A 27,382-nucleotide genomic window follows, 5' to 3' on the forward strand; every position below is an offset into this window, starting at 1 on the left:
CACAGCATCATACGATCATACAGTTGGTCTTTGGCTGTGGCTTTAACTTGCCAGTAACAATTTATAATATGTATAATAATTATTATTATAATTATTATTGTAATTCAATACATTACAGTCTTTTTCAAGGATCACGCTGCCTCCTGACAGAAAAATATCTGGTAACTTAGTTATTTTTAAAATAATCAGTTTGTATGCATCATTTACATTTAATAGATTCCGAAAAAAATACATTCGTTGCTATTTATCCATTAATTCATTGTACGACATTTAGTTTCTTCCTCTATCCATTCACTTGTTTGCATGAGGATCCTTTAGTTCACTTGGTCATTCCGTTCAGCCGTTCGCATGATGAAAGGTATGACATGCTCTAGCGGGAAGATCTGCACTGACCGAGTCAGTTGAACGAACGAGTCGTGGTAGTGAGTGAGTGAAAGAGACCGACTGGTGACCGAACCGATTTGTCAGATGATCCGAACGTCACACGACTAACACACACACACACCGCCAGCGAGTGCAAGTATTCCTTTTCCTTGGAATGGTGAATGAGCAGATAAAACACAGTTCTGCGATCTTGATTTCTTACCTGCTACTTTCGTTCAGTAACAGTTAGCGATAACTGCGATTTAAAAATCGAGGGAAAAGTAGCAGGTACGAAAATCAGGATAAGACCCGTCGACTGTTTTGTTTAAACCGACTAGTGACTAGCCGACTGGACTAGTTGACTAATTTTTCTTGTCTTGACATGAAAATAAAAATTTACTGTTGCCTACTTTTAAAGTTCGGCACTATTTGGAACCATCTTTAGCTGATATATAAAACCATCTCATTTATTTTGGGAAATTAAAAAATTTCAATTCAGATATACTAGCAATTTCATATATTTATTACTTGTGAAAATGTACTTATGTTTGACAGCAATGTCGGTCCCTTCTCATATACTTTTTTCAATTGCCGATCAAGTTGTAGCAGACTGACTATGATACACTGCCACTACACTAGACAAGCAGGGGATCACACTTTACCAGTCCGCAGAACAGCATTGTTCGAGAAAAAAAGCATTATATGCTAGAATGAATCTGTTTAACAAGCTACCAGATCATCTGAAGGTCAACCCAGGATCTATAAAGAGAAACCTACCGTGTCTCTAAAGAGAAAGACCACATACTAGACACGCGATTAGTTCTTCTCATGGAATGAATGATGAATCTTAAATAGAACTCTCATTTAATAACAAAATTCACTTGTAAAGACTGTGTTTGACTCTAACATGTCTTGATGATATTGTTAAGGAAGCATATTGTCTATAGACTCTCTTTGATAGAAAGAGTAGACTTCTATGAAACATGTTAATAAGTATTGTTTTTACATTCTAACATGACATAAAAATAATATAATTTTATTCAAACTAATGATATAGCCTACTATAATGTGTTACACAATTTGAGCATGTTCTTTAAAATAACTAATTTATACTTTAAATTATAAGGGATATTATCTTTGGTAGGTAGAAAAACTAACGATTAAATTAAACTAGTCATTAGTTTAGATCTAATGATGTGATTTCTGAGGTTTTCATAAATAGGAAATAAACAAGTCTATATCTTTACATTTTTTAATAAATAACAAGTCGTCAGTCGCCTAATTTAGTAGTCGGTAATGTTACAAGTTCAAGCAAAACGCTACAGTCAGTACATTGAAAGCGCAAAGTAACTAATTTTTTTTACTAACAACTAGTGGTTCAACTACGACTAGTCAAATCAATCAACTAGTCGACTATTTTGGGCGCTAATCAAACAAACAGGTAGCCGACTAGTCGGTTAGCTCAACATTAGACCCATCACTAGTAAACACAAACACAAACAAATATAACCTCAATTTTGATAGTTGTAAAAGGGCATGACAAATTTTCTTGTTGGTAAATATGATTATAATATTTAGGTAAGTTATACAGTTATAAAACATTATTCTTCAGATTATTTATACTTATTTTGTAGTAACATACACAATTTTTGTAATTGTTACAACTTATTCTTCAGATTATTTATACTTTTTTAGTAACATACACAATTTTTGTAATTCTTGCAACATTATGTAAGCTTATGTGTTGTTAGCAGATCTGTATTTTAATTTTGTACTAAATTAGTGATTGAAATGCTGATCTGATCCTTTATATGATTACAAACTTACCTTAGTAACTTAAAGGAAACAAGACCTAAGCCTTTTACTGCCAGCATTTATCTAATCGATAGCGGAGCAATAAATGATGTAATAATACCATGAAAGTATTATACAATAACAACTCAGTATCTACAGTGGCGCACCCAGAAATCTTCTCTAGGGAGTGTCCGGAATGCCGTTGAGTCGGTGGTATGTAAACACAGAGTTTTTAAAGTTTGCAGTAAAACCACTCTACCACCAATCCTCAGTAAGCTTATACTGAGTTAATTAAAATAATCCACAATAAATACAGTTTATGTGGTTTGTTTAACTAAAACAAACTTTAATCAACATTAACAAAATATTAAACTAAATAATTTTTAAATCAGAAATCAAGACCATAGCTACCCTACTCAGATAAAAAAGTAGGTATAGATATATGAAAGTTGACTACAAACTAAGTAATAGAGCTACAATAACAGGAGTCTTATTAAAATTTAGCTTGTTTTATATGCTTTTCGACATATAAAACTGTTTACTAACAATAACTTGCAGTTTTTATACCGATGACAGCAACAAAAATATTGCAACCAATTCGCAATATTAAAAATTCATAACTTGGATACTTGTGATTTGATTATTTATTAAATGGGTAAATCTTAAGCTCAGCGACTACCGCTCCGATCGCCGTAATTTTTTGCATTCTAACACAGGTTAACGTAATTTCACCGAAAAAAATAGTCCCGATTATCGCCGTAGCCGTTTACTCCCCCCCCCCAAAAAAAAAATTTTGGAAAAAAATAAAATTAAAAAAACCTGACTGACAGTGCATTTATTCGTTTTTTTTTTGGTGTTATTAGTTCGTAGGGAACGTAATTTCACCGAAAAAAGTAGTCCCGATTATCGCCATAGCCGTTTACTCCCCCCCCAAAAAAAATTTTGGAAAAAATAAAATTTGAAAAAACCTGACTGACAATGCATTTATTCGTTTTTTTGGTGTTATTAGTTTATAGGGTAGTAGTCCATATACTAATTCTAGTATAAACTCGTCTTATCTTATCAGTAATAAACGCGCGCCGCTTATCTTTTGCCTGTAATGAAACCTGCGTTAGTTCTGTCTGAGTGTTGTGTGTGTAAGCAGTCATGCGTGATCTAGGCTTGGACTTTGCAAGCTCGAGTTAATTTTTTTTCTAAAAGAGCAAGCAGCGCGAAGCGCTGCGCAGCGGGCAAGCATCGCGTGATCTGAATTTTGAATAGGCAAGGTAGGGTCTTTTTAGCGTGTGACAAGAACCATCGCAAGCCATGTCAATAACTTCACTAATTATTCCTTGTCCATATGGGTTTGTTTGTGTACGTCTGGCGGTCAATCGAAGCCGTCCTATAGGTCACGTGACCCGTCCGGCCAATCGGAAATCTTCCTGTTTGTCACGTGGCTACTGTCAATTCATCAAAACGTCCATGGTCGGCCATTGTTTTTAGTTTGATAGTCGAAAATCTTGTTATTTATGTGTTTTGTATTGCCAACATTGTACTGCCGTAAAACTTGTTTTTATATGTTAGCGATAATCGGGACTATTTTTTTTCGGTGAAATTACGTTAACCTGTGTTAGTACGAAAAACCTTACGGCGATCGGAGCGGTAGTCGCTGATCTTAATATTTACCATTAAATGTTTTTAAAAGATATATGCAAGTGTACTGTAACTGAGCATGTATTTAAAAAAAATTTTATTATAGTATGGAAATAAAGTTGTTATTAAAATACCATATATTAACTTTTATTCTTGACTGGGTGGTCCTCAAAATTCGGCATTGGTCATGTCGTGGAGCCCTTGGTCATTATCTTGAGCATGTAATTTTTGTAAACCACTATTAAAAATGTTTAAAAGTTTGACACAGAATTAATTGAGCAGGCTTCTTAATTTACCGTAACTGGCAACTGCTCATTTTAACGAGCAAACTGTCAGACTGCCCAGGGCGGTGTTGCCTTTTAGTAACAACCTGAATGACAATAAATTAACACAATTCAGAATTGCTCAGAGCTTGGCAAAATACTGACAACTGATCATGTCGGGACTACTCCAAAAGAAGCTTAGTATCGGGTACTCGTCATCCTGAGAGTACAAGTTACAGCAAACCGAAAGAACCCGGTACAGATTACTTTTACAATAAATACACTTCTTTAAATGTTTACCACCATTCCTGGTACAAAGTACTTGGACTCGTTTAGCAGTAACAGTTACTGAAAAAATGTTTGGAGTACTCTGTAACATATGATTTTAAATCAGTATGAGTACATTTTGCACACGGTTACAGGTAGTAGCCACAAGAACTAGTAAGAACTAATCTCACTTTCGTTGCTGCATGGTGGTGAAATATTTAGTGTTTTTAACTAAATTAAATTATATGCGCTGTGCTATACGTATTTCATTAATTTAGATAGTTATAAAGAAATCTGAATTTATACATTATTATAACTGAATTCAAAGTTCCAACATAAATGTTATTTTTATTCAAATAAAGACTATTAGGCATTCGATTATTTTGAAAAAATGCTCTTGGTGAACAGCTGTTCTCCCCTCCCCTCCTTCCACGGGGCGCCCCTAAGTATCTATATACATTTCCCTTGAGATTAGTGTTGGGGTAATCAACTAGTTGTTTCTTCAACTACTCTTTAGTGTTAAAAGTAATCGATTAGAGTGTTGATTTGATGAGTCATAGTAATAGAACGACTAGTAATTCAGCCCAATGTTTACTTTATCATTACCTAAGGCGATATAAAGCCAGTTTGGATGAAGTGTAATAAGTGGCCACCACGAAAATCAAATTAACTATCAATTAGAAATATCCCGTCTTTTTCAACCTCTTCTCCCGCTGATGTCTTCACTTACTATGCAAATGATTTTGCTTTGTTTGAATTAACTTAATTTAAACAATATTGTTATATTGTAAAATAAAACAGCTGGCAATTATTAATTATAAATATCTATAGGTCAAATGTTTTTATATTGGACGGTTTTGATATTTCTAATCGATATTTGATTCGATTGTAGTTGTGGCCGCTTATTATCCTGCAGTCAGTATTTTAATTATAGGTTATAGATATATCTCAATTAGTTCATTGATCTAGAGGAGTCCAAGGAATTAGAATTTCTAGGTGGGGTAAGATAACAAATTAAAGAGGAATAGGTAGAGTTTAATATGGTCAACATTCACACAAACATTTGAGCAAGAAAAATCTACTAACTGTATTTGAAGGTAATTTAAGAATTTTTTTTGTCATATTTGCCACAGTTTGTACCTCCATGGTGAAGATTATTAATTTCTTTTGTTATTTTGATGTTGTTTGCTGTTGTGCAACCTGTTTGCACACCTCAATGTTTGTTTAGATTTTGTTGTGTATTAATTTATAAAAATAGTCGTCTTCTCTCTTGTTATGCTGATTTCTTTCACTTGTAAATGTTTTTTTTCTGCATATTCAATTTAAAAGATTTTGAAATCAATAAAAAACATCAAATTTTAAGTATCAAATAATACTTATACATAAACGAATATAAAAAATCTTGAAATTTTACACATATGCAAGTAAAGTTGCCTAATGTCAAGTCTAGAATATTTTGAAATTGACAAAAGTGCAAAAATTAATTGTTAAAATACATACTATTAAATGGCAAAGGTGTTTTAAGAACAAATTTATCATTTGATAGAATTTAAACAATCTTACTTAATTACATATAAATTAAGTATGAAATTTAGCCCCTGAGGTAATTTTAACACATGCTAATTTAGTTCAACTGTGTGTTTTATGTTTATTTTATTTACCTTAACCTAGCACTTGAAGATGAATTCTCTGAATTTGAAATTGTATAGTACAAATAAAAAACAATAAGTGTTACAGTTGGTTTACACTTCTTAATTTAAAGTATAGTCTATTTATTATTGTGTAAGAATGGACAGAATACACATTATGTTGTTTTAGTTTACTTTGTAATGGGAATTTAAATTCTTTGTGCACTTCTATTGTCGGCCATTGCTTTGCTACGTAGAATAATATGGTCAGGTGAGTTTATAATATTTTTCGCTCTCCAAGCATTAGTGATCAGCCTTTTAGAGTTTTATATTTTACTCATCGGTACTATCTTGTTGAGAAATGATTTTCGTTTGACGCCACCAGCGTGATGGCTGGAGGCATTTCTGTCAGAACTTTCAATTACTAGTTCCTATTACAACTTTTTTTAATTGTAGGCCATTCCAAAATTTAATTGATTTTAGTTGTATTTTTAATTTACTTTTTAACGATTTTCCTTTTGAAAAACAACAAATATTGTGAAGTGGCTAAAGTAAAAATGTACGATAATTTGTCCTAAAGTCTTTGGATTTTACAAAGTACTATTTTATTAAAGTCTGCTCCTACCATTCTTGTACTTAATGGCTATTAAATTTAGTTGACATCTAGTCATTTAAACTTTGTAGATCTAAAATTAGTAAATTATTTTTAGCTAGTATTTCATTCACAAATCAAAACTATTCTGTCATAACCATAGTTTACAATAAATTACTGTGTGCTATGTCAAATGCCAATCAACTAGTTCCATGATTCATGTTGTCTTAATTGCTACGTATAACCAATGATTATACTCTCAATTTGTAGTTGTGGAGTGATTAAGATAAAGAAACTAGCCAATTCCAATTTATAAAGATGTACAAATTAGATATATCAGTTAATATTACCCAATTTCTAATAGAATTTTGAAATTAACAGTAGCCCACATACATTTCTAGTTTGAACTAGATTTTATTTTATATTGATTTGTAAACATGGCATATTAACAGTATTTGGGACAAATCTACTTCTTCTGTCATTTGTGCCTTGCCCATTAACAGAAAGTTTCTCTGAAGAGGCTAAAGCAGCTGAAAAACAATATTTTATGCTAATAATAAATTTTTGTAACAATGTACTGTAAAAATTAATAAATGCTGGATGTTCCTTAAAATGCATATTCTATTTTATGCATTCAATGGCATACTCATGTGCTCACCTTCTTGCATAATTAGTTTTGTGCTCATTCCAAGATAGTTTATTTTACAGTTTCACACCTAGAAATATTACATCGGGTTCATAAGGATGTTAGGTATGTTCATAATCTCCTCTTTATTCTTATTAAAATTTATCTGGACTGTCTTGGATGGATTCACGACTAATAAATTGTTTAGCAATATCTGAAGGCTGCTTTTTAAGCTGTTGGGGCATTTTTAAGAATTTCATCTGCTGTGTTGCTGATTATGAGTGGTGTGTAGTCTGCGTACATCAAGCTGGCGTTTGAATGTAGTCTGGATTATAATAATATGGCAGTCCTTTACATCACAAGGGTATTTTTAACTTACCAAGATGAACAAAATACTTTGGATAATATGGACTTACACAATATTAACTAGTAATTGGTAATTTTTGCAGGTTCTAAACACTCAGAGGAAACATCACAATCTTGAAGACAACACAAGACCAGTAAGACATCGCTTTAATTTGAGGAATAGTATACCGATTACTCAAACATTAAGTGCCTTTGAAAGGAAGACAAATACTAATATAACGAAACTTAAAGAATTTACTGCACTATTTAATTTTTGTGTCATGGCCTTACCATCAACTAGTGGAACTGTGTCTTCTGCATTAACATTTAATATTTTAGCGTGTTGTAACTTGTCCATGGCTAGAACAGCTGTAATGGGACTTCCTCATTATGAAGTTGAAACTCCTGTTTTTATGCCAGTTGGAACTCAGGTAAACTATGATTGTTAATTATTGCATATAAATATATTTCATATACATGTTGGCTAGAGTAAATGAAGAAGGCAATAACATAGTGCCTTTCATTTTCACAACTATGAGCAATGTGGCTTTATAGTGTATGAATTGTATTGATTGCTTCTAATCTTTTAAATCATAGCAAGCTAATTAATTATGGTAAAGAAAATGTATCCTCTGAAAAACTTGGGTCATGTGTCTTCTATCCATACATTTAGCAAGAACAGTTTTGGAACGAGAGTCAAGACTATATGTTTACCCTATATACTTTGAATCATCGAAAGCAAAAATTTGGCCCTAATTTTAAACTAGGGTCTTGAAACTATGCTAAATATTTTAATAAAGATAAAATTTATTTAATATTCATAACATGAATATAAGTTGTAAAACTGTGGTTATTTAGTACAGCCGACTCTCGATAATTCAAACATTCGATAATTCAAAATTCTTGGTAATTCGAACGAAAAGGCCGGTCCCTTGAAAAACTCTCGCTATTTCGAAAATTTTTCAATGCATTTTGATACACTCGGTATTTCGAACTTACTGCAGAGGCAGACTAATTTTGAACACGCAGTAATTCGAAGTCTTGTCGGCGGAACTCTCTATAATTCGAAATGACGTAAACGAAATTGAGGTTAGGCCGATACAGAACACGCAGTAATTCGAAGTTCACTCGGACAGAACTCTTTGTAATTCGAATTGAGAGTCGGCTGGTGGGAAACACGCATTTCAACTTATTCCTTTCATAACAAGAAACTTTGCATCCTGTGTCCCAGAGCATACTCTTTGCAGTGTTGGTTATGTTTGCGCCGTGTTGTGTGGAAGTCGTGTTTGTTGTGTGTAAGAAGTGTTTGTCGTGATGGCTACTAAGCAAAAATATAAATGTCTTTCTCTTTCGGAAAAGAAAGAAGTGATCGCGGCGCGGCGGTAGAAAGTGGTAAAGCGAAGTCGGAAGTTGCAAAAAACATTTCAAATCCCTGCGAGTACCTTGTCTACCATTCTAAAAAATAAACAAAAAATAGTTGAAGTGAGTTCCGTAGCAGGAAGAAAATGAACGACAAAAGGTGAATATCCTAGATTAGAAGAGTGTTTAATCACATGGCTTAGTCAGTGTAGAGATTAAAAATGTTCCTGTTGGAGGTTCGCTTTTAAAAGAAAAGGCAAAAGGCATATGCTAAAGAGCTTGACATCCCCAGCTTTGCAGCAAGCGAAGGCTGGTTGACTAATTTCCAAAAAACGTAATGGTATATTTTTTAAAAAGGTTTGTGGGGAAAGCGCTAGCGTTAGCGACAGTGTGTGTGTTCCGATTGGCGTGCAGAGTTGTCCAGCTTAACCAGAAAGTTATGAACCACACAACATTTTTAACACCGACGAGGACCGGCTTATTCTTTAAATGCATGCCGGACAAGACACTTACATTTAAAGACGAGAAATGCCACGGAGGGAAACATAGTAAGGAAAGGTTAACTCTTCTGTTGACTGTTAACATGGATGGTTCCGAAAAATTAAAGCCCCTCCTCATCGGGAAAGCAGCAAAACCTAGATGTTTTAAAGGTATCCAGTCATTTCCCGTAACCTACCGCTCGAACAAAAAGGTGTGGATGACAACGGAGTTGTTTAACGAGTGGTTAAATTCATTGAACAGCGACATGAAAAAACAAAATCGTGAAATCCTCTTATTCCTTGATAACTGTTCAGTTCATAACAAAACCTCCAAATCTCTCGAATGTGAAACTTCACTTTTTTCCACCAAATACAACATCCAAGTTGCAGCCTCTAGACCAAGGCATAATTCAAAACTTCAAAGCATTTTACAGACATGAAATAGTCAAGATTGTACTGGATGGAATTGACAGTAATGAAACTCCAAACATCTCTATTCTCACAGCCATGTTGATTGTTGAAAAAGCATGGAAAAGTGTGAGTCAAACGACAATATTTAACTGTTTTTCGTAAGTCTGGATTCTGTGTTAACATACCCGATGAAGAACTTCAAGTTGTGCAGCCAACACCTTGGGAATCTCATCCTGTAATAGGGAGATGTTCCATTTGAAGATTTTGTGCAAGTTGATGACGAAGTTTGCAGTATGGGGAACCCTTACTGATGCTGACATCTTGGCCGCTAAAGATGAAGAACACAAACCTGATGTTGATAACGATGAGGAAGACCAGGAGTTCCCGCCCCGCCTGTCACACTGAAGGAAAGCCAGCACATCCTTAGAAAAGCTGCGCCATTTTTCTCTCCAGGTAAAAGCATCGCAATAAACTACTGTAGTTAGCCTATCAATTTGTTAAAACTGATTTAAGAATGCCACACTGCAATTTATCCATCATTTTTTTTTACTTAATTTGATGTCCGAAAGTAGCGTAGACTTTTTTTAACCTTAGGGTCTTAGGGCTGTAAAAATCAGCTGTTTGTTTAGTTTAAAACTTCAACGTAAATACTGTATGTCATAAGTTATAATACAACCAACAAATTACGTAATTTTCGGCATTTGTTACGAAATACGCTGTGACAGTTGTTTTCTTTCTTTTCTTTGCAGACAGAAGTTGGGCCGGAAGTGTTCGACGCACTAATTTGTGTTAAACAAGGTCGTCGATGAGGCACAAATCAACAAGAAAAAGCAATCAAAGATAACAGATTTTTTTCAATTATTCATTTAGAAATGAATTTTCTTTAAGTTTTTGTTAGTTTTTGCCGTATGACATTGTGTGTTTAATAAAAAAACTCTTGGTAATTCGAATAGTTTTCTTTTCCTCTCAATAAATCGAAAACTCTCGGTAATTCAAAACTCTCACTAATTCGAATTTTTTTTGCATGTCCCGCCAATTTCGAATTATCGAGAGTCGATCGACTGTATAAGGAAAAAACTCAAGTTTCACATAATTTTATACAACCCAGTTATTTACACTCAATTTTTATATCAATGAAACATGTTGTATATGTACAGAATGTTGGTAAAAAACCTCGTCAAGAATTTTAAATAAGTAAATCATAATAAAATAAAGAAAATATTTTCTATTAAGTTGTTGTGAAAACTTTGTTTTTGTCTGTCTGTATACCTATATTTTTTATATTAAAAATTTATTTTATTATCTATTAATACCCTTCACACTAAAATTTTGAACTATTCATATACTCTACTATATTTTGTTGTCATTTATGAAAAAATATAAAATGTTTCTTTTTCATTTTAAAATGGTTGACATAATAAATATTTAAATTAAAATGGCATAATAACTATTCTTTGAGCTTGAAATTGTCTGAATTGGCACAATTTTACCTTACTCTTAATTTACAATCATCATTTTAATTTTATTTCTCTCATTGTGACAGTATTTTTGAAACAGGATTCAGCTTCTTCATTAATTTTGATTTTCAGATTTTATAATAAATTTGTAATGTATGTGTAGATCTAATAAATTAATTTTTTAGTATTTTTAATAGTTACTAAGTTGTCAATATTTAGGTCTAATGTGCTTGTTTGAAACAGGGTACTTTGAAAGGACTTTTACCTGAACAGCTGAAAGCACTAGATTGTCAGATCATCTTGGGAAACACTTACCATTTGGGTACTCGTCCTGTAAGTGTACTAAAGTATTTACACAGTGTTCTTTTACAACAAAATAAGTGTTTACAATTGTATAACTGATCTTACACATACATGCTGTAGTAGAGTTTTCCTTGTTTCCACTTCAAATATATTTACATGGTCTTTACACTATTATAGTAAAAAAGTGTGTACTTCCAACCCTTGTAATCTTCACCCGGTCTAAGTTATTCCCGGTACCCTAGTAACGTTTGCATTGATGCCCTGATCAAGATCAAGGAAATATATTTGTTGGTTTGAAAAGTCTTATTCATTCAAAAAGGGTATATTCCCATTCATTATAATCTACATCCGGTGCTGTAGTAGTGTTTCCATTGTTGCTCAGATAAAGTTAATAATAATTAACTTTTGTCTGAAAAGTCAACTCTGGTAAAAAGGCGATTATTTCCGCTCATTGTTATTAACTTCTGATCTGAAGTGTGTGTGTGAGGCATAGTTGCATTAGCGTTGTGGTCCCATTAAAGAAAGTATATAAATACACAGGTCTAAAAAGTTTTCCTCAGTCAAAAAGTGAATACTTACATTTAAAATAATGTTCATCCGGTCTTAGGTATTTCCGGCGCTATAGTAGCATTTGGCAGTCAAGGAAGTTGGTCTAAAATGTCTACTTTGGTCAAAAAGTGACTACTTCTGGTCATTGAGACCTACTTTCGATTTTGTGGTAGCAGTTATATTGTTATTTTTTAAATCTAAATACATGTTTAAGTTTTCATTTAGTGCATATAGTCAGTCTTGGCAAGTATAACTATATTATTTATGATTTTTAATTATGTAAGTTCTTCATATATTTTATGTATGTTTTGTGGTTGAATGAGAAAATAAATACATTTATTATTATTATCAAAATAAAAAATAAAGTTCTAGGGGTTGTAACCCCATTTCAACCCCTTTGTGTGGGTGATTTTCATGACAAATCGTTTATTTGTCTGCTTGGAGCATTAAAGATGTGTGTGTCAAATTTGATCATTTTTGAACATTAAGGAGTTAACAAACAAAATATAGTTATTCTAAAGGTTGTAATCCCATTTCTGCCCCTGTGGATGTCCGAGTTTGACAGTTGACCTTAAACTAACTAGGAGTTAGTTTATATAATTATTATATAATAATTATATAGGGAGTTATATTATAATTTAGTTTGTTTATTTCTGCGTTTTTACATATAAAACTGTTTACTAGCAGTAACTTCTAGTTTTTTTAACCCAGCAGGGATCACTTCTGGCTGGTTTATACCTACCAGTTGAACCCACCACTGGGCACAGCAAAATCCGATGTGCCACTTCAATCTGGGCAACCTTATGGATGTCCAGTAGCGGCACATCACTAACCGCAAATGTTGAGATTCTGGGATTCATGGGCAATTCAATAGGTCTAGCCTACTGTGGAGGATGGCTGTTGGAGTTGGTGGGGTTTGTTCCCTTACCTCAGAGGCTCTTGTTAACCTCAACAAGGTGTGGCACCCCCTGCCTACTTTGACTGGAGAGAGGCTGGTTCACAGCTGGCCTCCCTTCTTCCGGGATGACTTTGAGATGTAGTGCCCTAATTCTTCCTCATGGATCTCGATAGGAGGCGGCCCCTACTCCCTAACCTTACCCATCCTGAATATCCTATCACTCCGGAAGCAGCGCAAAGGTCCTTACAGGACTAAGTGCAATTTATAAGCTTCTTGTCCTAAGAGAACAAAAAAAAAAAAAAAAAAAAAAACTTCTAGTTTTTATACGGGTAACAATGAAAAAAAAAAAAATACTAGTTTATGGTGCTTTTCAACAAAAATGTAATTTTGAAAATTCATAACTCTAAAACTTGTGGCCCGAGTAAGACCAGATTTTTATACAAGATAGATACAAGTGTACTGTAATTAAGTATCTAATTATAGAATAGTATAAAAATAAAGTTTTTAAATTATCATCTTAACTTTTATTTAGATGATTACCCTGGCAGTAATCTAACAACAAAAGAAAAGGTACTATGACAATTTAGGTCATAAATATAACAAAACACCAAATATTGGTATTTAGGTTACCGATCTCTGAAAATCCGTTAACATGATTATCTACAGATGAATAGTTATACTAGACCACCATATAATGACTAAACAAAATACCTGATCATGCTTATTTTGTTGCTGGAAATGAAATGTTCAGGAAATATCAATAATATCTCATCATTATTTTCCAATGATATTGACTTTTAGTTTACAAGCTCTAAGAAAGCTACCCTTCTTAAAGAGTAAGCATTAAATGTCTTCAGGGAGCTGGTAAATAACAAAATAAATTTACAAACCCCCTCAAAAACGCTGTCTGACTGGAAAATCAATCATCAACATAATTCAATAGTTCAGGATATTGCTTAGGACTAGACTAAAGGCATTTTTTCACAATTTTAGCAAAATCTGCATAATACTGTTTTGGTTTGTGAAGTTTTTGTATTTATTTTTTGTGGCTGAAGACTGCTTCTTTTCTCATCCCAACCATTACCATCTTGTTTATATTTTTAGATAACGTGTCACCAAGCCAAGGAAAGTGTAAATATTGATTTGTTTCTCCAATCTACTACCTTTTCTGGTGTGTGCAGCACTTGTTGTATTGTGCAGAATATGATTTGTGTTTCTTCTGTGCGCTTTGGACTTTCAGATATATGTTGTTAAGTTTTACAACGACTTTGACATATAATTTTCTATTTTTATAATATACATTGTTGATAAATGCCTGAAATCCTGTTATCCTTTTAAATCTTACTCATAAACAATAACCTTAGAAGGAAATGTGTATTGTAGTATGTATACAAAATAAGCATGCAGAAAAATCCAAATTTGGGAGACTTACAAGAATACTAAAGAATATATAATCAAACTACAAAAATCTTGCATAGTAATTATTCAATAAGAAATAATTCAAGGAGTAATATGTTACTCATTCCATAATTTATTTTAAAGAACAAAACCTAAAAAGCTTGTACCACCATTGTTAAGTGAAGATAACAATAGGTAAAGAATGATCAATTTAAAAATTAGCTCTGCTTTTAAAATATTTCTATAAAGTTTTCTAACATTTTTTCCCATACTCTCAAAATGACGAATGCAAGGTATTTTATAACTGAAAGTCTTATAGATGTCTCTGTTATTGTTATTTTTACTACTTCTGAATTAAAAAAAATACAATACATAAAGAACTATGCGTAAAAGGTTGTAGGTTATGATTTAAAACAGGAAATGCGCTGGTAGAACTACCTTAGAAAGATATTCTTGTCATATTACATTTATTTTCAGTACTACATTATGGCTGGAATATTTTTTAAGATAGTGGAAAGTGGCTCTGAGTTTAGTAGTACCAAAGGCAAACATCTAAAAGATGTCTCGTAGGCATGTAAGTCTTTTATTGATTATCTCAAAGCTGTTGAAAAACTGTTACTTAAATAATTATTTAAGTAACAAATAAGTATTTAATTATTTATTTTTAATTTATTATTATAGTTGTCCCATGAGTACCAGCTTGGGTGTAGCAAAAACATTTCAACATTGAAAAAATCATAGATTTTCAATACTTCTAAAAAAGCACTTCATCAATGAAAATTTAATTTTTATAGTTGGTTTCCTTGATGTGAAACTGGCTTTTATTACATTCTGGTACATTGAACTTCATTCTGTACATAATTTTTCACTGTATAAAAGGTACCTATCCAATGATGATGTATTGCTAATATAACAATAATAATGTTTTTATATCTTGCAGAGTTCTAGCACCACAAAGCAATCACTTGAATAATAACAATATTGTTCCTCTGTTTCATTTTGTCAGACTTTTAATAAGATCTAATACCATTTACTTCTTTAAAAAAATTAAAAAATTAACTATCTTTCAACAGAATAGTGCTTTTGTAATCTACCATGTCATATTTATTAAATAAATATTTGCAAATTAAATTTGATGACTTTGGTACGGTACTGACTGATTTAAATTTAAATTGAATCAAGAACCCCAACAAGGTAGTTTTATTTCATTCTGGTTTTAAAAATAGGCACGCAAGTTATTACTGCAGGGGTGATATATTTTCAATCTGACAAAGGCGTGGCTGTCTTTGAATATCTCAAAAATGGTTTTAATTATCTAATAACCTAGCTTAACTATAAGTAGAAGGCATTCTGAATCCACATTCTTATAGCTAAATCTTAAGTTTTTAGTAAAATTATGACTATTGTAATTTAATTTTTAACTTTTTATAATTGTTTTATGTGTTATTAATATGATCACAACTACTTTTCCCCAATACTTGTTTTCCTAAAATATTATTTGAAGATGTAAAAGAGATTTTGTTATAAACTCCTCAATACTATTAACATTGTGTAGGGTCCAGAACTGATCAAGAAAGCTGGAGGACTTCACAAGTTCATGGGTTGGGACCGAGCTTTGCTCACCGACTCCGGAGGGTTCCAGATGGTTTCGCTCTTGACACTTGCTGAAATCACAGAAGAAGGTGTTAAATTCAAGTCTCCTTTTGACAAAGGTAATTTGTCTGTGTAGTGAATTATGTTCCATAATTTTATCAGTCTTTTTTTAAAACTTGTAGGGCACTTGGTGCTAATTTATTAGTGGTGGCATTTTGACTTGAAATACATTGACTCGAGACAACTATTGCTTGGAGTGTTTCTGCTCGTTTTGATTTTTAACACAACAAGATACAATGTCAGGATAGCTATGTAGTCTAAGAACAGGGGCCGGTCAACAAGCACAGGCTTGAAACTTGATCCTTGCATTTTTAACACAACAAGATACAATGTCAGGATAGCTATGTAGTCTAAGAACAGGGGCTGGTCAACAAGCACAGGCTTGAAACTTGATCCTTGCATTTTTAACACAACAAGATACAATGTCAGGATAGCTATGTAGTCTAAGAACAGGGGCTGGTCAACAAGCACAGGCTTGAAACTTGATCCTTGCATTTTTAACACAACAAGATACAATGTCAGGATAGCTATGTAGTCTAAGAACAGGGGCTGGTCAACAAGCACAGGCTTGAAACTTGATCCTTGGATTTTTAACACAAGATACAATGTCAGGATAGCTATGTAGTCTAAGAACAGGGGCTGGTCAACAAGCACAGGCTTGAAACTTGATCCTTGGATTTTTAACACAAGATAAAATGTCAGGATAGCTATGTAATCTAAGAACAGAGGCTGGTCACCAGGCACAAGTTTAAAACTTGATTTGACTTGTATCAGAACAAGATACAATATCTAAACAGTTATGTGGTCCCAGAACACTGAGACTGGTCACCATACACAATTTTGGATCTCGACCCTTGGATTTTTAAGACAACAAGATACAATGCCAGGATAGCTATGTGGTCCAAGAACTCTGGGGCTGGTAACCAGACACAAGGTTGAAACTTAATCCTTGGGTTTGTTGTGATATTACTTACTGTACATATATGAAGGTCGGGTATATTTTAAGGCCTGTGAGAAGGCTCATTAGAATTGTACTCAAGAACATAAATTCAAGGAGTTGTTTTATTATAGTAAGAAACCAAAAAGGAAGGTATGAAATAGGGTAATATGATATATTATATATGACTATACTACATGTCAAAAAGCCGCATTACCTCCTAGTGTTGATTCAGCGCTGAAATACAACATAAGCATATATTTAAATTAAACCATAAAATAAATAAATTGTATACTATTACATGTTATGAACCATATTTTTGAGGAAAACAGTGAATTTTTTCATGTAAAAAATAAAATTCAAATTTTTTAATTTTTACTAGTTTACTCTTAAAACCTTAAAAGATTTGCTCATATAAAACAATTAAAAATAAAGAAGATGAAGTAATTGATTTTATTTTGTGGCAGATGGAGAAACACTAATGCTAAGCCCGGAGCATTCAATTAAAATACAGAATGCAATCGGTGCAGACATCATAATGCAGCTAGATGATGTAATCAAAACTACATCAACAGGACCTAGAGTAGAGGAGGCTACTTACAGGTAAATTCAGGATGTTATAGTTTACTGTGAACTACTGAGAATAGTATTAACCCTGGATTGGTAAGGTGTCATCTTAATGACAACACAAAACAGCAGTTTGTGTGAACCGCGGCAACGGTTATTTATTATTTGAAATCTCTTGTCAGTGATGACTTGGTTGACCCTGATCCGGTGCGTGAGTGGAGGGTATAGGTGCTATCGCTATTGTTTCAGCACGTTCTGTGGTGTAGTCACTCCGACAAACCCTTACAGGGTACATAACCTTTATGCATATATTGCTTAGACCTGTTCACGAATACTTACTTGTTTCATTGTACATTTTAGTGATCAAACAGTAATTTGTGTGTTTTAATTACGTTAACAAAACGATATAGTGTTCTTTTTAAATTAAATGTTTTCAGTTGTGTGTTAGTGCTTTTTTTGTATTACTTTTATTCACTTTTCACGATCAATCCATTATCAATTAACGGGACAGGTTAAGGAGCAAGAGAAAATGACATTAGTCTTCCCCTCTCTGCGACAGGTGTCAGTTACAATAAGGGAGCTTTCACTTATTTTCCACCAGAACATCTGTGGGATTCGAACAAACAAAGACCTCCTAGAAATACACCTAGAGAGTGACCACCCTGAAATAATTTGTTTATCTGAGCACAATCTATCGGAAATACAGTTCGAGTCCTTCTCTCTTTTGGAGTATAACAATGTGTCGGCCTTTTGTTGCCAATCTCGGCAAAAGGGTGGAGTATCCTGGCAAATAGTAATGTGGTTTGTGAACGTGTTGATGTATCCCAGTTTTGTTCAGAGAGTTCTTGTCAATTATCTGCTGCAAAAGTTAAGCTTTGGAACGGTGAGAGTATTATAATTATTGCTGTCTACAGAATTCCTGGATATAACTGTGAAGAATTCTTCCGTTTGTTTGGTGACTGTCTTGATAGAGTTGTTCGGCGGAGTCATAGACTTGTTGTTGTTGGAGACTTCAACATAGATCTATTGAGTAATCAAGCATCCAGTAGACATTTCATTTATATCATGAAAACATTTGGTCTTAGACTTACCATAACCTCTTACACCAGGGAGTTTAAGGGTTCAAAAACTGCAATCGACAATATCTTTACTAACATTGATCCTAGCTTGATAAATAGCAATTTGGTGATAACTGCGTTATCAGATGATCATGACCAGGAAGCTGTAATCGTCCTCCCAGCTAAGACCATACCTTTGCCTAAGTTTAGAATGATGCGAAGGATAACATCCTGCAATATCCAAACATTCAGGCATTTTCCAAAAAATGAAACATGGAGGAGTGTGTTTAAATCAGGGGACTTCAATGATAGATTTAATGAATTTACAAATCTAATTTCTTACTACTTTGAAGCAACTTTTCCTCTGACAAAGACAAGAATACACCCTCTTAATTCTTCTAAAAAGATCGTCACAAAGAGTCTCGAAATTCTAAGACTCAAGGATCAGCTACAGTTTTGGTATTCCTTTACGAAGGACTTAGAATCTTCACGTCCCTCCAGATTAGCATATAGAAAATTAAGGCGTTCCTATAAAAGTGCAATAAGGAAGTCTAAGTCGGATCAACTCCTGAGTAGGATCTCTGAATCAGCAAATAAGACAAAAACCATTTGGACTCTCATTAATGACACCAAGCCTTCCAGAAAAAAAAATACTGTTCTCCCCACTTTGCTTGATTCTGATGACAATGAAGTTAGGGATCATGTCAGGGTTGCCAACATGTTTAACAACTTCTTCTCGACTATTGGTCAATACCATGACACCAGTGGAAATATTTCTCATGGCCTCAGTCGACATGCGAGTCAACACAAACTACTACACTGCAATCTGTAACCAAGTCGTTGTTCTTGTCCCCCACCACAGAGCAAGAAGTATCGCGTGTGATTCTTGCTTTAAAACCTAAGCCTTCTTGTGGAAGTGATGGACTATCGTCTAAGCTTTTCAGGCAGATCCATGATTTAATTTCTTCCCCACTCGCTTATTTGATTAATTTATCTTTTTCAGTGGGTGAATTTCCTAATTCACAAAAACACGCTATAGTCCACCCTCTGTACAAGAGAGGAGCGTGGAACGTTTGTAGTAACTTCAGACCTATTTCGCTGGTTACAACTTTTTCTAAGATATTTGAGAGAATATTTCTGGATAGATTGTTGTCTTTTCTGGTGAGAAATGGAGTTCTTTCTGCAAGTCAGTTTGGTTTCATTAAAGGAAAATCAACCACTGACGCAGTTGACTCTGTTATTTCATTTTTGGCACAGGCTCTGGACTCGGGCAATTCAGCTATGGGATTGTTTTTCGACTTGACCAAGGTCTTTGATATGGTTAATCACAAAATTTTGCTAAAAAAACTCCACCTACTTGGCATTAGAGGTGTATCGTACTGTTGGATTTCATCTTACCTACGTGGGAGGACGCAATCAGTTCAGCTTCCTTTTTTGGACAGCTATAGCTGTCAAAGAACAGCCTCGTCAAAACCATGTGAGGTAACAAGAGGAATCCCGCAGGGTTCAGTACTGGGACCAATCCTGTTCCTCTTGTTTGTGAATGACCTCCCAAACTGCATTTCTGGTCCCAATGCCAAAATTTGTCTTTTTGCAGACGATACATCCCTCACAGTGAAAGCCCCAAACCACTTGGACCTCATGACTCTGACTTCTGAAGAAACACAAAAAATATCCCAGTGGTTTCAGCATAACGAGCTCGTAGTAAATAACGAGAAAACGCAAATGATCAATTTTTCTATCAGAAGTTCTCAGGATTTGGAGCAAATTACATTCCGTTTGGGGGATGAAGAGATTTCATCTGGTAAGTCGCTAAAGTTTCTAGGCGTTCAGATTGACAATAAATTAAGCTTCCTCGATCATATTGAGCTCGTCTGTAGGAAACTAAGCTCGGGGATTTTTGTCATAAGAAACCTATCAAAGTTTGCTGATACCAGAGTGACCTTGGCTGCTTACTATGGGCTTATCTACCCCTTTCTCACATATGCTGTAGTCATTTGGGGATGTGAAAGTGTACATACAAAATTCGTTTTTAAACTCCAGAAAAGGGCGTTGAGAGCGGTTTTTGGGAAAACCGTGTAGAACTTCTTGTAGGTCGCTTTTTAGGGAGGCAAAAGTTCTAACATTCCCATCAATTTATATCTTGTACTGCGTGACATTTGTTCACAAAAACCTCTACCTTTTCAAATCTAAAAATTCCCAACATCGTCACAATCTACGTCACTCCAATATGATTACCATGCCTGCCCATAAAACAAGTTTTTTTGAAAGACATTTATTAATCAGCGGCATTAAACTATATAATGCACTCACAGACTCTATGAAAACAAAAACAAGTCCTTCTTTTGAGAGGGAGGTCAAGCGGCATTTGGTACAGCGGGCTTATTACAGTGTCAGGGACTTTGTCAAGTGCTCTGGTCAGACTAGCTTATATTAAGCTTTATGTTAAGACTAGCCACCTATGTAAGCTTTAGTTTATTTTATTTTAGCATTGACAAAAACTTTAATGCTATTTTAATTAATCTGACATTTTTTATATTTAATTTTATTAGGCTATTCTGAAAATCACTTAATGTAATTAATTAACTATTACATATTATTGTTGACGCTATTTTTCAGTGTTGTACTGTCTGACAATAAAGAATTTCTGATTTCTGAATTAGAAAAGCAAAAAATCCAGAAATAATTTATTGTTACAACTCTACAAAAGAAGGGTTGAATTGGACAAACAGAAAAATAAGGTGCTGAATTCTCTGCAACTTTTATAGAATGATTAATATCGTTTTGATTAATTCCCACACGACCTATGTGCATAAAAAGGCATCCGAAAGAGAGGTCCTCTTACAAGAAGATAAATTGCAAGGAACTCAACTGTGAGCGTCGTCGGCTTTGAATGTAACATCGTTTGCAAATGCCCAGCTTGAGCAAACCTCTTCGGTAAACCATTGCGAGAATTCAGTAGAACTAGCAGCTCATTCAACCCAGACCAGCAGTAAGGACGAAAAATATACAGCTTCCATCCTTAAAAAAAACACCAGATGACAACCCACTGCTGTTCTTGAGTTATGTGTTGAAAGCATTTAGGACAATTGTGCACGGAATACACAATCTAGCGTAAGTTAATAAAAAAATGTGCCCAGTATTACATTTAAAAGTTTTGTAAACAATAAAGCTCATTTTTGTGAAAAAAAATTGTTACAAATATTTATGTCTTAAAGTAGTCTCCCAGGCAAAGCTGTACCGATAATGGAAGTTTTTGGAACCTTACCAATCTAGGGTTAAGTGGTTGCATCCAATATTGCATTATAATTTAATATCTAAGTAACCTAATGACTAACTGTCTAAAAAATAGTTTGCCCATAATATTGTCAGTTAAAATGTCTTAAAATGTTTGGGAAAAGTAGAAAACATACTTTTGAAAATTGAATGTCATCACTGCAAACCTATATTTCCATACTTTTGAAACAAAGACAAGTTAACACGTTTACTGGGCCTCTATACTGAATGATCTTGTAATCTAACTGCACAGCACGCACACTATGCACCTACTGCAATAAATGTATTAAAACAGTTTTTTTGTGTTGTAAGATTTATAAAAACCCTTTTGTTTAAGTTACAGATTATTAAAACTCAAAACAAATAGATCCTGACTAGGAGGACCGTGTATAATTTACAGAGTACAATTAAAATGAAAATTAAAGCATACGAATTCGGCTCCATTGCCAATTAATATTTTAGAGATTAACGAGTAGAATAAACTAATAACAGAGCAAAACGCGCAGATGGAAGGGAGGGATTAATAATAATTAATTATAATAAATGGACAGAACTTTGAGAGAGACCGACATCATTCAAGTGTAATTACAAACAACGCATGGCTAACAGCTGAGCAGTGTGGTCGCTGAAAGTTTGACATGCTGCCAGGGTCAAGGAGAACATGAAAAACCTGAGTTTTTCCGTTAGAGGTGGTGATCGTAACAAGTTCAGCGTTATGGTGACTACTTTTAGAACAATAAGGAGGGTCTTTACTCTGAGAGATGCACGCCATGATGTCTGAAAGGGAGACCGTAGACCTTGAGGGTCATTAGGTGTAAAGTGAGATGTCTTCTCTGACATGTGGTGTAAGAGGCCTTAGAGTTATATTCAGATATAAAGCGTGTACCTGTGCATGAAACACAACAGTTATGGGCCTTCACTGTATTGTGACGTTCACGAGGTGTATGTTAAATGAATACAGAACAGGTGAATACACAGTGACCCGGTTGTTTACAAACAAAGCAGGAGGGGCTACCAGAGATTTCCGTCTAGCGAGAGCTCCGAGGGGCGGAATTGGTGAGCATTGTCACGTCTCTAGGAGAGAAATGGACCTTGTGGGGTGAGAGCGGTTTGGGCCTAGAACAGGAACCTTTGTTTTTATGAGGTATTGAGTGAAAATTAGCATTTTCAACTCAAGAGCATTCAGTGTTTAGTAACTGTATAATTTCCTGAGAAGAGTGGAGAGTGTGAACATCATCACATTCACTTAGTAAGTGTGGGCCGAGAGTTTTCAAGGTTTATGATGAACCTGTGATCAAGTTTTTGCAAGAGATGTGCAGAAAGGAGAGTGTTGTTTACAGTAATATCACACTGCAGGGCTTTAAGACCTTTGGTATGTTTGTAAAACGAGTTAATAAAATGTGCATTGGCATAATAGCTCCATCTGACACTCTAGTGTGGTCTAGTACGTGATTCAGATGTAGGGTAGTGAGGCATCTAGAGTTATGATAGCATTCACACAATAAGTTATACTATCAAGTAGTAAGGGGCAGTGAGATTTAGAGATTTCACTAAACTAATAAATAAATGTATTTATTTTCTCTTTCTGCCACAAAAACATACATAAAATATATGAAGAACTTACATGATTAAAAATCATAAACAATATAGTTATACTTGCCAAGACTGACTATATGTACTAAATGAACATGTTTTAGATTTAAAAAAAAAAATAACATAACGTAACTTAAAAAATAACTTAACATAAATTTTTTCAGTCTCCTTACATATAATATTGTTATAAAAAAAACTTGTAAATATACTAGATTATATAAATATCAGAAGAGAAAATTTAGGGCCTCCAAGGCACGTGGCCTGTTCGGAGGTTCCAAATATTAAACATTAAACTTGTTTTACAGCGTCCAGATTGTGAAAGAATGAATATTTTATTTAAACTTTTTCGGCCAATTTTCTTCTTACTATCAGTGCTTCTTTTCTTTGTTGCATGATAAATTATTGAAACAAAAATAATAGAAAATATGTCATATAGAAAATATATATATATATATATTTTTTTTTAGTTTACTGTATGTAAAAGAGCATCTAAGCGAAAAAGATGGAAAATATTTATGGTATACAAACATAAATGTTATTGCTGAATTTGAATCAGAAAGTCAATGTGTTCCAAAGTTAGCAGCCACTCTCTAAGTCTTTTCAAAAATGTGTCAATATTCAATAATTCTTTAATATTGCTTGGTAATTTGTTAAAAATTCTTGGTGCTATAAAATTTAATGTTCTTGTAAAAAATGTAGAATTTGGTTTAGGAACTGTAAATTGATTCCCGGATCTTAATTTTTGCTTATATTCTATATTTTTTTTTGGCATATTACCACTCTTGCAAAAGAAAATTTTCAGAACTTTATAAACAAAAATATATTTCAATGGTAAAATTTTCAAATCCAAAAAAAGCGGACGCGAATGGACTGTCTTTCCTTTATTTAATATTAACCTTACTGCATGTTTTTGTTGAACATATATTGCATTCAGATAAGTATCGTATGTACTGCCCCAAAAGATAATTCCATAATCAATTCTGCTCTGTATCAATGAAAAATATAGCATACGCATAACTCTTTCATTACATAACTTCCTAAGAAAATAAAAATACCTTAAAATATTATTAATTTTGTTTTTTAAATGATTTATGTGAATTTTCCAATTAACCTCGCTATCAACAAAAATTCCTAAATACTTTATATGCGTTACTCTATCAACTACAGCACAACTATTCCCAATACATACAGTTTGAACATCTAGACACTTAGCACATTTGTAATAAACTTGATTTTCGAAGTTAATATCTTTTTTGAGGCTGAAATTTATATATTTAGTTTTTTCTACACTCAGCAGCATGTGATTCATAGTAAACCACCACTGAAGTGCTTCCAAATCATTTTCCATACTGGACCTTATACTGTTCCAACTAGATTCTGAATAGCAGAGAGCTGTGTCGTCAGCAAAAGAAGTTATTTTTCCTTGTAAACTACCATTGCATAAGTCATTTATGTAGACAATGAATAATATTGCTCCCAGGACAGATCCTTGGGGTACACCTTGCTTTATTATTCCAGAGTCACTTAATACAGAATTAACTCTTACACATTGCTTCCTATCTTCCAAGTAACTCTGAAACCATTTGTATGCAATTCCACGCACTCCACATTGATGTAATTTATCCAATAAAATGTTATGATTCACAGTGTCAAAAGCTTTTGTTATATCGAGGAAAAGACCACTAATACATTTACCCTCATTCACATCTGTCTTGAAATGCAACAGTGCATTCTCTGTATTCATACCAGATCTAAATCCAAATTGATTATTACTAAAAAAATCAGTCATTTCAAAAAATTTTAACAATTTTTGTTTCATTAGTTTTTCAAAAATCTTTGAGAAGCATGAAAGCAAAGATATAGGACAATAATTACTGCTGTTCAAATCAGAACCTTTTTTAAATATTGGTATTACTACTGCATTTTTTAACTGCGTTGGAAAGACTCCACTGTTGAAACTCAAATTAATTATGTACAACAAGACATCCATGATTTTGGGATAGATATTCTTAATCGTGAAGGAACTAATTCCATCCAGACCCGGTGAAGTATTATTTTTAAGTGATTTAATAACGCTCACCAGCTCATGTGGTAGAACTGAATCAATAAAAATTGAATTTACTTGGTATACTTTTGTAAAGGAATTTTTATAATGCAGTAGAGGAAAATTTTTTTATTGAGGATCGTTTAAGTTTAGTTTACTCACTATATTTAAAAAGTAATCATTAAAATAGTTTGCAACAGAAAATGGATCAGAAATCAATGTGTGATTTATGTCTAGTGTTATAGTCTGTTTTATTTGTTTAGCTTGACCAGTCACTTCTTTCAAAACTTTCCAAGTGCCCTTGGAATTTCTATTGCAATTTTCAAACTTTCGTTTATAAAAATTATTTTTTTGTTCTTTTATGTATGTATGAAGTCTATTTCTAAATTTTAAGTAATATAGTTTCAATTTGGTATTGTTTGGGTGGTTCTTAACCAGTTTAAAAATATGGTTCCTTCTCTTAATTTTTGAACAAATAAAATTAGTAATCCACGGTTTCTTTAATTTATATTGATTTATCTGTCGTAATTCCACTCTACTTTGTATTAAGAAACTTTGTAAAGTTCCCACAAACTCATCAAACGCCAAAGACGCATTTGCCTGATTATAGACAAGAGACCAGTCTGCGCTATCCAACAGCTGATCGAGCCGAGTGTAATCAGTGCGGTAGCGGGGCAAGGACAGCAAAGGCTTGCCACCCTCTCCCCGCGCACCGCACACCTGCACGCTCACACAGACCATGGAGTGGTCTGTGATGTCCGCGTGCATCACAGACGCGTCTACAATAATCCTGTTCTTACTGGATACTCTCATATAAGCATGATCGATGCAACTTTCAGACTGTTCTGTAATTCGTGTTGGCTCCCGTATTAAACTCTCAAACCCGTTTACAGCCATCAGAGTTTTATAACTATCTACAGACGCACAGACATTGTCCAATAAATTTATATTAATGTCTCCAATAAGTAAAAAGTTTGCAATATTTTTAAAATTACAATTTGACTTATTAAATTGGTTCCTCAACTCATCGATGAAAATATCAGCTGCATTAAACACAAACCTATATACAGCAAGTAAATAAAATGTTTCTTTACAAAAAACAAAAGATATCAATAACGCATCTGCCGATTGTAACTCAAATTGGATACAATTTACATTGTTGATTAAATCGTTAATATAAACCGCCACACCTCCAGCTCTATAATTATCATTACATTGAGTTATTAAATTATAATTTGGTATTTTATAAAATTCAACTTCGTTTGTACTTATCCATGTTTCTGATAAGATGATAATATCAGGAAAGATACAATTTGCCTGCAATTCAGAAATGAAAATATCAAAATTCTGTCTCATACTTCTAACATTTTGATGAACAACTAAAATTTTATCGTTCATTAACTGAAGAAAACAATAAAAAAAGACATTTTTATCTATACATTTTAAGAAAAATTAAATTAAAACAAAACTCATAGTTATAATTGCTACATAAAATCTATAAAGTAATAATTAAGTATTTCACAAACACTTATCTATAACTGTATCAAAATATACATGTCATAAATCCTTGCACATTATCATACTGTTCAATTAAGCAGTTAAATGAAAATTTTATTATTTATTTACAAAAATCTACACAATCTTTTAATATGATTGCATTATACTTTATTATAAGATAAAAATAATTCATATTTCTATATAAAATATTTGTTAAGTGTTATGCAAATACATATGAATAAATATATAGCCAAAATAAATATTTGTTCCACATATAGTAATGTAAAAATATATATAAACAAAAAATTATATACAAAGATAAATAAAAATTATAAGTATACTTCTTTCGTTTTTAGGCAAATAAAAATTACAGTTTACTTAAGTCAGCTTGGCA

General features: G+C 33.3%; 1 protein-coding gene across 1 annotated transcript in view; it reads left to right on the forward strand.

The window, feature by feature from the left end:
- The first annotated feature begins 1,798 nt into the window (after positions 1 to 1,798).
- The window catches only part of LOC124364506 (queuine tRNA-ribosyltransferase catalytic subunit-like), a 60,848-nt gene continuing 35,264 nt past the window's right edge, over positions 1,799 to 27,382 (forward strand). Inside the window, exons 1-5 of the mRNA XM_046820048.1 lie at positions 1,799 to 1,941; positions 7,614 to 7,940; positions 11,459 to 11,548; positions 15,919 to 16,075; positions 17,421 to 17,556. Coding sequence (XP_046676004.1) covers positions 7,791 to 7,940; positions 11,459 to 11,548; positions 15,919 to 16,075; positions 17,421 to 17,556 — 533 coding nt within the window. The 5' untranslated portion in view covers positions 1,799 to 1,941; positions 7,614 to 7,790. The remainder of the gene's footprint in view (positions 1,942 to 7,613; positions 7,941 to 11,458; positions 11,549 to 15,918; positions 16,076 to 17,420; positions 17,557 to 27,382) is intronic.

This window comes from Homalodisca vitripennis, chromosome 6 (assembly GCF_021130785.1).
Source record: "Homalodisca vitripennis isolate AUS2020 chromosome 6, UT_GWSS_2.1, whole genome shotgun sequence".
NCBI classification, from domain to species: domain Eukaryota; kingdom Metazoa; phylum Arthropoda; class Insecta; order Hemiptera; family Cicadellidae; genus Homalodisca; species Homalodisca vitripennis.